Raw genomic sequence first — 9964 nt, forward strand, 5'->3', positions numbered from 1 at the left:
CCTCAGCAAAATGGGGTGGCTGAAAGAAAGAATAGAACACTAGTAGAGAAAGCTAGAAGCATGATGAAAGCCAAGAACTTGCCATTAAATTTTTGGGCAGAAGCAATAATGACTACAACATACTTGTCAAATATTTCTCCTACATTTGGTGTGCAAGGAAAAAAACTCCACATGAAGCGTGGTTTGATCTGAAGCCTAAAGTAACTCATTTGAAGGTATTTGGGTGTCTGGCTTTTCAAAAAAAAATACTTCATGGCACCTAGAACATTCATTTCAAATTCTCTTTTCATATCTACCTTGAACTGATCAGCTTTTAGCAAGAATGAACTCATATAAAGTAGGTCATCAACATACACACATGCCAATAGAATTTCTCCATTGTCCTCAGTCTTTTTATACAAAGTATGTTCCGTATAGCTCCTTTGAAACCCCTGTGATTGAAACCAAGCGTCTAACCTTCCATACCAAGCTCTAGGAGCTTGTCTTAGACCATATAAAGCCTTAATTAATTTATATACCATCTTTTCTTTGCCTGGGACCTCAAATCCCCTTGGTTGAGTTGTATAGACTTCTTCCTCAAGCACTCCATTAAGAAATGCAGACTTCACATCCAATTGGAAAATTTGCCACTCTTTGTATGTTGTGAATGCCAAAAACATTCTTACTATATCCAGTCTCACCACTGGAGACACACCTCCTCATAATCCACTCCATACTCTTGAGTATATCCTTTAGCGACGAGTCTAACTTTGTACTTGTCAATTTCTCCATTTGGTTTGAATTTAGTCTTATAAATCCACTTTACTCCTATCATTTCTTTTCTGCTGGCAAGTCACATAGTTTCCAAGTACCATTCTTTTCAATAGAATTAATTCTTCAGCCATTGCTTTTCTCCACACTTCTACTTTTTCAGCTTCATCAAAAGTTACAGGATTTGAAACATGCAAGGCAAACGTACAACTTTCATACACATCTCTGAGTGCTCTCACATTTTGAATTCGTGATTCATCTACACTTGATGCACTTTCTTGCCTTGTTTGTGTGTCTAGTGTACCATCACTCTCAGAGCCAGATGTTGTTAATGTACCATTATTTGATAAATTTGATGTTCCACTGCCAGAAATATCAACTATGATTGACTTCTTTCCTGCATCATTCTGCAACATGCTTGTCTTCTCATCCCACTGCCAACACTTGTCCTCCATAAAGTAGACATCTTTGTTCATAACTATCTTCCCTTGAATCAGGAATAAAAATCCTGTATGCTTTTGAATTCTGACTATAACCAACAAAAATACCTTTCTGAGCTCTCTCATCAAGCTTCCTTAAATTCTGTGTAATTTGGGTCTTGAAATTAAGCAAGATAAGGCTGGAATACATATGTCTCAAAGAAAATATTTGGAGGACTTGCTGAAGATGTTTCACATGCAAGGTTGTAAGCCTATAAGTGTCCTAATGACTCCTGAGACAAAGATGCAAGTGTTTGGAAAGTCTGAAGAGGCAAATGCAACTGTTTACAGGAGCTTGATTGGTAAGTTGCTACATTTAACTAATTCAAGGACTGACATTATGTTTGCTGTTAATTTGTTATCTAGATTCATGTCAAAACCTACTAGAATTCAATTTACTACAGCAAAATGTATTCTCAGATATCTTGCTGGAACATTAGATTATGGTATTCAGTATGACAGAGGTGCTAATTGTGTTCTAGAAGGTTTCTCAGACAGTGATTGGATTGGAGATTTAAATGATAGAAAGAGTACATCAGGTTATGTGTTTAGTTTGCGCACAAGAGCAGTATGTTGGTCCTCTAAAAAACAAAAAGTCATGGCTTTGTCAACCACAGAGATAGAATATATGTCTCTCTGTTTAGCATGTTGCCATGGAATCTAGATGAGAGGGATTTTAATTGATTGTGGTATGCAATATGATGTTCCAATTACTATATGGTGTGACAATAAATCCTGCATTGATATAGCCAAAAATCCGACTTTGCATGGAAGGACCAAGCACATTGATATTAAGTTTCAGTTTATCAGAGATTTAGTGGCAATAAAAGAAGTAAATTTGAATTTCTGTAGAACTGATAAACAAGTAGCTGATGGCTTAACAAAATGTTTGAATTTTCATAATCATTGCAGATTTAGAAAGCAGCTGGAAGTTTGTAGCCTTTAAACAAAGGGCAGATTGTCAGCTGATTGAGGGTCTACTCATATGAAGCTGAAGTTAAAACTATAATTCCAGATTTGCTAGTTCTATATGTATTTATTATGTTTCAGTTTGTTGTTTACGTTGTTGTCTAAAGTTTGGTTTTAATATTCCCGAGTGTATTGGTTGCTTTGTGACTAGTGATGTCAAGAGTGTGGATAGAGCAATGTGGGACGACCGGGATAGCATAATCTAGGGTAATTGGTTTTTAGTTCGGGGCATGGAGTTGTGTTTGTTTGGTTGGTGCTTTGTTTAAAGTCTAGGTTGTTTGGTTTTCTTAGAGAGAGAAGCTGTAAAAAGCTAAGATAATTGAAGGTTTTGGGAGCTTGTGTTTTGCTGAACTTGTTTTCAGTCTCAGTATCTAGATACACTGTTCTTCTTCCTCAGAAGCTTAACAGAGCAGGCATTTTCTTTATTGTTTTATTCATTTTTACGCTTTTAAGCTTTATTTCTTTTTATATTATATGTTAATACAATAGGTTGGTGCTGGTGGTTGAATTTGATTGATCAGTTTGTTTTTCCTCTTTAGTGACTAGCTAGACAGGTTGGTTTATGCATATGTTTTCTTTTTAAGTTCTATAGTAACACTCAGCTAGTAAGATTGATTGCAAATATAATACCACGATGATTAAAATCATCAAGATATATCATGTCACGCTCTAAGTCATTTTGTGAGCACAGATCATCATTTATTATTTTCACAATGCTACCAATCATCATGAAGATTAATTTAATGGTTGAGTAGTTGTTAAACCATCTCCGCAGATCCTACATAACATGTATGTCTTACTGGATATTAAATTATCATGTTCTTGTTCCTCATTGAACTAGAGCTTTAAACTAGTATAGTCCAGATGAATTTTGAATGTTTTCCTCATTGTTACTAATATGAACTTTCGAACAATGAGGCCTTAGATCAATTCAGAAGAAATGATGCGATTCCCAGATTGAAGATATGGAAGGAGGAAGAAGTGATCAGGCTGTCCATTCAGGTGGAGGATCACCAGGTGGAAAAGTTAGATCTTTAAAGGATATCTATGAGAGGTGTACCTTTTCTCTAAATGTAACTGATCCCTCTACATATGAAAAAGCAGTGAAGACTGAAGTGTGGAGAGAAGCAATGAGGGAGGAATTGGATGCAATTGAGAGAAATAATACTTGGGAACCCGAGTGGAGCTTCCATCCGAGTAAGAAGATTGTGCAACTGAAGTGGGTTTTTCAAGACAAAGTATCTCTGGATAGGAAGCATACAAAGACACAAGGCCCGTCTAGTTGCAAGAGGGTATACACAACAGGCTGGCATTGATTTTCATGAAGTTTATGCTCCTGTTGTTGGAATGGAGACGGTGCGTCTCCTCCTTGCTATCGTCCGTGAGGAGAAGGTGGCGATGATACCGCTTTGACATCAAAATCTGCATTTTTGAATGGAGAAAATACATGAGGAGGTGTATGTTGAGAACATCCTGGTTATGAGAAGAAGGAGAAGAACATAAGGTGTTTAAACTAAAGAAGGCACTCTATGGCTCGAAACAAGCTCCTAGAGCTTGGTATTCAAAAATTGATGGTTATCTCCGGGGAAGAGATTCATTAGGAGTGTGAATGAACATACACTTTACAAACGATGTGAAGAGGATGGAAATTTATTACTGGTGAGTATTTACGTGGATGACATAATATATTTGAGTTCATCTCAGGCAATGGTGATGGTCTTCAAGCAAGAAATGAAGGATTGTTTTGAGATGTCCGATTTGGGATTGCTGAATTATTTCTTGGTTTTGGAAGTGAAGCAATCAGAAGGGAAGATATCCATCACTCAAAGGAGGTATACTGAGGAAACACTGAAATTGTTCAATATGCATCAATGCAAGACGGTTTGCACCCCCATGAACAGCAATGAGAAGCTACAAGGTAGTGATGAATCCGGAGCTGCTGATTCAAAGAAGTATAGGAGTCTTATAGGGAGACTCTTGTATCTGACTCATACACGACCGGACATTGCTTTTACTGTGAATCTATTGTCTAGGTTTGTTAGCAAGCCTACCAGAATACATTTCGGGGCAGCAAAACATCTCCTGAGATACATTGCAGGTACAAGTAATTTTGGGGTAATGTATATAGAAGTGGAAGACTGGAAACTAAGGGGTTTTAGTGATAGCGATTGGGCAGGTTCAGTTGAAGATAGACGAAGCACATCAGGGATGGTTTTTGATCTTGTTTCGGGGGCCATCTCATGGAACTCTAAGAAACAAGATGTAACTGCACTCTCTACGACCGAGGCCGAATACATCACAGCCACTGGTGCAACCTGTCAAGGTATTTGGTTAAAGAGAATGTTGGAAGATTGTGGTATGAAGATCAATGAACCTATTGAGGTGGGGTGCGATAGTCGATCTGCTATTGAGATTGCTAACAATCCTGCACATAATGGAAGAACAAAACATATTGATATTCGATTTCACTTTATCCATGGTTTGGTGGCAGATGGATCGATAGTGTTGAGGTATTGCAAGTTAGAAGAGCAGAAGGCCGACATTCTCACAAAACCTTTGCCGGTGATGAAGCATCAGTATCAAATGGCTCTGTTGGGAGTTAGAGATATTTCAAGCAGGGAAGGATGTTGCAAGGTGCTTGAAATAATACCTGATGAAGTTGACTGGTCAAAGTCTGAAGAATTAGAAGTAAAAAAGCTCATGCGGAAGTTGACTTGCCAACTGGCCAATGAAGATGAAGGATCTCCACTATCAGTCCAGGAGACATCTCATTAAGTTACACCGCCGAAGCCGCCAATGAGAGCATGGGATCGTGATCTTCATCGTACTGATGTAGTAATTATTAAGTTAACTTTTGTACTATGTTATTTTATTGGATCTTTTGTGTTGGAACTCTACCTCCATGATGATGAAACTTTTATGAAATTTAAAATGAATGGATCTCTGCCCAGTAGTTTTTGAGCGAGATATTCTGAAGTTAGAGCTCCAGTTTTTTAATTTTTCTTCTCAACTTTGTATCCTTTTAGTGACTGAATTTTCACCGTCGATCCTAAACAGAAAAGACTTATTTGATTTTCCTTCTTCTATTGATACTATTATATCATTGTATGACATCTAATACTAACCTTTTGATAAATTGACCTTTTTATCTTTTAAGTGAAAAATGTTTGGTTTTCTCGTGGAGGCTTAACTCCTTTGTGCATCGATCATGTACTTGTTGGTATGCTTTGTATTTTTCGTGTTGCTAATTATTGATAACTGCATGTGAAAGTTGCTACAGCCTTTAAATTTTTATTTTTTATTTTTATTGGTTGACCAATGCTTCTCTTGATGCTTCCTTTTTTAACTTAACTATATACTCTTTTATTTTCACATTGAATATTGGTTTTCAGTAGTAATCAAATTAGTGCTTGAAAACCAATTAGTTTCTGAATTTCCAGTTCATTATTATTTTTTCTTTTTTTAAAGCCCAAAACTAACTCTGGCCGATGTGGTTTAGGTTTTCTTGAATGAAAATTTGAATTCATAGTTTCTTCCATTTTGAACTGTATTGACCCAAATGCCTTGTCAATTAGGAGCCTTGAGATCACTGGATTCTTATGATTGATGACATTGTTATTTGCATTAGGCTTCAAAAGTACTTAAATCAACAAGGTTTCATGTTGTTGGATACAGTTGGACTACATGTATTGGGAACTTTGGAGATCTTGATGAGTCTGTTGCAGCTGTAATTTCATTGTTGCCGCTGCTGTGTTTTCTGGAAACCGGAACTTTGAGGGCAGAGTGCATCCTTTGACTAGGGCTAATTATCTTGCTTCACCTCCACTTGTGGTGGCATATGCTCTTCCCGACACTGTAAGCTGATATTCCTCACGTCTAATTTTCATCCACGTTGCTGACAGTGGTTGTCATGGTTAAATTCACGATAATTTTTAGAATTATACTGTGTGGTACGAGCTTCTTGACATAAAGATGTATTATGGAAGATAAATTATGTTCCCTTTTTCTCTTTCAAATCACTTTGGCTATGTTGAAGGAAATTTTTTTCATGCATGCCAGCATTGTGCAGTTGCATGGATAAAATTCTGTTGTGCTGTCTTGCTGTCTATTACTTGGAATTTCCACCCCACTTTACTTTCTTTTGTACTTTTCCTTTCAATTCAGCATTGAATTTATTGTTATTGTCAGCATAAAATGACAGCATGAAAGTCCTTTTCTATTAGTTTTTCCTTTGCAATTCTTCTTGACAATGTAGGACTTTTATGGCTTATATTAACCTTGGATGTATCCAACTATATATTAATTTTTCTATTGTCATTTGAAGATGCATACTTAAAATATCATATTTAATTGCATTCTCTTTCCTATAGGCCACAACATTAAATGACAGAATGAAAGTTCTTTTATTAGTTTTCCTTACAATTCTTCTTGACCAAAAGAAAATACTGTAAAGATTTTGAGACTAAATGTTAGTCTTGGAGACGAGAATGCATGTTAAATACCACGTTTAATTGCATTCTTTCACCTATATGCTCAAAGAGTCAGACAATATATATATATATATATTCATATTTAGCTATTCATGGAATATGTCTTTTGCACCAAGACAGTTATTCTAGAACTTCTATTTTTATAATTTTTTAAATATTTAATTTAAAATGTTTTTAAAATTAATAATTATATCTATAGATAAGTGGATTTGTAGAATATATTTATAGAAAGTTGTTATTTTATTATAGAATTTAAATTCCTACGCACCTTATCAACACTGAATTTTAATTAAATTTTTTTCAGAATATTGAATACTTCTATTCCACTTCAAAGTTCACCTTTTTATATACAATACCATATTTAGAGATAATCATCATGTGAACTAACCAATATAAGATGGGTATTTGAATTGATTGCAAATTTTTATTGAATTTGTGTTCACAATATTTTTTTCTAATGTTTAATAAAAAAATATTAAAAATCCATGACGGTAGGAACAAAAATGTTGACAAGACAATGGATATATAATCGGAATCTACCTGGAAGACAAGGATTGACCAATAAGTTTATTATTGGGGTTGATGAATTTATTCGATTTCCAATTAACCAAGATGATTCATATAAAAACGGGGATAATATCAGGTGTCCTTGTTTCAAGTGCAAAAATAGGCGATTCCTTCATCCAAATGATATCACTTTTCATTTGTATCGTCGGGGGTTTAGAGAGTGTTGTTAGAATTGGACATGTCATGGTGAAGAATTATTCCCAATTAGTGAATAACCTAAGGAGGTTGATGATCAGATTTTAGATCATATGGCACAGGAGGGTAAGCAGATGACTTGGGATCAAAGGATGATATATGATTGTCTTCGTTCTCATGTTCCACCAATGGATGAGTCTCATTGTGATGATGAAGCTGGTCCAAGTATGTAACCACCATTAGATGAGCTAGTTTCGGGTTTGCAAAGTGATGAAATAAGTCAATTGTCTAACACATTTTTTGTTGTATTAAAAGTTGCCGATCAACCCCTATATGTGGGCTCTTAGAATCACTCTCAGTTGCCTTTTGTTGCTAGGATGTTATCTATCAAATCTGATGCTAATATGTCTGAAGCTAATTTCAATACCATGGTCACCGCTATTAAGGAGGTTCTTCCGTTTAATAAAACAATGCCGACTGATTACTACCATCATAGAAAAACTATGAATGAATTGGATTTACCTGTGGTTAAAATTGATGCTTGCAAAAATGGTTGCATGTTGTACTGGAAGAGTGATGCTAGGGAAGTTTTTTTCAAGTTTTGTAATGAGCTGAGGTATAAACAATTGAAGAGTCAACGTGGTGTACCTAATAATCACCCACGTAAAAGAATTGCATAGAAGATACTAAGATACTTGCCACTAACTCCAAGATTACAAAGGTTATATGCTTCTAATGCTACAACAACACATATGACTTGGGATGCTACACACAAAAGAAATGATGGGGTAATATGTCATCCATCCAATGCTGAGGCATGGAAACATTTTATTAAAACTTATCCTAATTTTGCTAGAGAACCTCACAACATTCGATTGGGCATTTGTGCAGATGGCTTTGCATCGCATAGACAATTTGGGAAGACTTATTCATGTTGGCCACTAATTGTGACTCCTTACAACCTTCCACCGGGCATGTGTATGAAAAGTCCTTATATGTCTTTATCACTAATTTGTCCTGGGACTAAAAATTCAAATAAGAACATAGATGTTTTTTTGCAACCTTTAATTGAAGAGTTGAATAATTTGTGGATTGTTGGTGCCATGACTTATGATGTTTCAAAAGATGAATATTTTTTTATGAGGGATGCACTTTTGTGGACGATTAGTAATTTTCCTGCTTATGGTATGTTATCGGGATGGAGTACTGCTTGGGTATTAGGATGTCCAATATGAATGGAGAATTCCAATGCTTTTTACCCACAACATGGTAGAAAAGTAAGTTATTTTGATTGTCATCAGATATTTTTACCTCGAAATCATTCCTACCGAAAGGATAAGAAGTCTTTCATTTGAGGAAGAGTAGAAAAAAGTGATCCATCTCGAATGTTGTCAGGGAAGGAAATTTTTCATCGAGTAATGTTTTTCCCAACGGCCATGGAGGACCCCATTAACATAGCTGCAAAGTATGGAAAAGTCACAAGTGGACGAAAAGAAATATTTTTTGGAATCTACCATATTGGAAAACTAACTTGATACGGCATAATCTCGATGTGATGCACATCGAGAAAAATGTGTTTGACAATGTCTTCTACACTATGATGAATGTGAAAGGGAAGAGTAAAGATAATGCTAAGGCTAGGAAAGATGTTGGAATTCTTTGCAACCATAAGGAGATAGCAATTCCTTCAAATAGTACAAGTCATACTATTCCGAAAGCATTATACACCTTGACCAAAGAGTAGAGGAGGGTTATTTGTGAATGGCTTTAGAATTTGAGGTTTCCAAATCGTTATGCTTATAATTTTGGAAAATGTGTTGATATGAATACATTGAAGATTACATGCACGAAGAGTCACGACTGCCACATGTTTATGCAGAGACTTATCCCGATTGCTTTCAGAGAAATGTTACCCTCGTTCATATGGAATCCTTTGACAAAATTGAGTATATTATTTCAGACAATATGCTCTACTATGCTTGACATTGATAAACTTATAGAGTTAGAAAAAAAGGTTGCATTGATTTTATGTAAATTGGAGAAAATATTACCTCCGTCTTTCTTTGATTCTATGGAGAATCTCATTGTTCATTTGCCTTATGACGCTAGAATTGGAGGTCATTTCAATATAGATGGATGTATCCCTTTGAGAGGTAACAAAAGTTGCAATCTAGCTTTATTGAATTCAAGATAATTTTGTATAGTTTATGTAATGTTTTTTTATCCCTGTACTTGTAGGTTTCTTTATGACTTGAAAAAAACATTGAAGAATAAGGCACATGTTGAGAGTTCAATTTGTCAACCTTATATTGAACAAGAAATCAATATTTTTGCTAAACATTATTTTGAACCTCATGTATCATGTAGAAGGAGGAGACCTCTACGAAATGATGAGGGGGTAAATGATGGTGCCTTTGAACCTTTCTCTATATTTAATTACATAGGTCGAAGTCAAGGTCGTCTAAAGATTATATGACTTTCTGAAAATGAGTTACATGTAGCACATACTTATATATTGCAAAATTGTCCAGAAGTGCAACCATATTACAAGTAAGTTATATTATCAATTAATAG

The 9964-nt window shown here is 35.4% G+C and overlaps 1 protein-coding gene across 1 annotated transcript; it reads left to right on the forward strand.

Annotated features, from left to right (window-relative positions):
• The first annotated feature begins 3163 nt into the window (after window positions 1-3163).
• LOC120269132 (uncharacterized mitochondrial protein AtMg00820-like) lies at window positions 3164-3611 on the forward strand. The gene is made up of 2 exons (XM_039276431.1): window positions 3164-3395; window positions 3451-3611. The coding sequence occupies exons 1-2, from the start codon at window positions 3164-3166 to the stop codon at window positions 3609-3611; spliced, it is 393 nt and encodes a 130-aa protein (XP_039132365.1).
• Window positions 3612-9964: the final 6353 nt, after the last annotated feature.

Source organism: Dioscorea cayenensis, chromosome 9, assembly GCF_009730915.1.
Source record: "Dioscorea cayenensis subsp. rotundata cultivar TDr96_F1 chromosome 9, TDr96_F1_v2_PseudoChromosome.rev07_lg8_w22 25.fasta, whole genome shotgun sequence".
NCBI lineage: Eukaryota > Viridiplantae > Streptophyta > Magnoliopsida > Dioscoreales > Dioscoreaceae > Dioscorea > Dioscorea cayenensis.

Excerpts from the sequence above, each read along its gene's own strand:
- LOC120269132 (XM_039276431.1), top strand. The coding sequence starts at position 3,164 with ATGGAAGGAGGAAGAAGTGATCAGGCTGTCCATTCAGGTGGAGGATCA. Across the intron at positions 3,396-3,450 it reads CGAGTGGAGCTTCCATCCGA|GAAGCATACAAAGACACAAG; the intron begins GTAAGAAGATTG and ends ATCTCTGGATAG.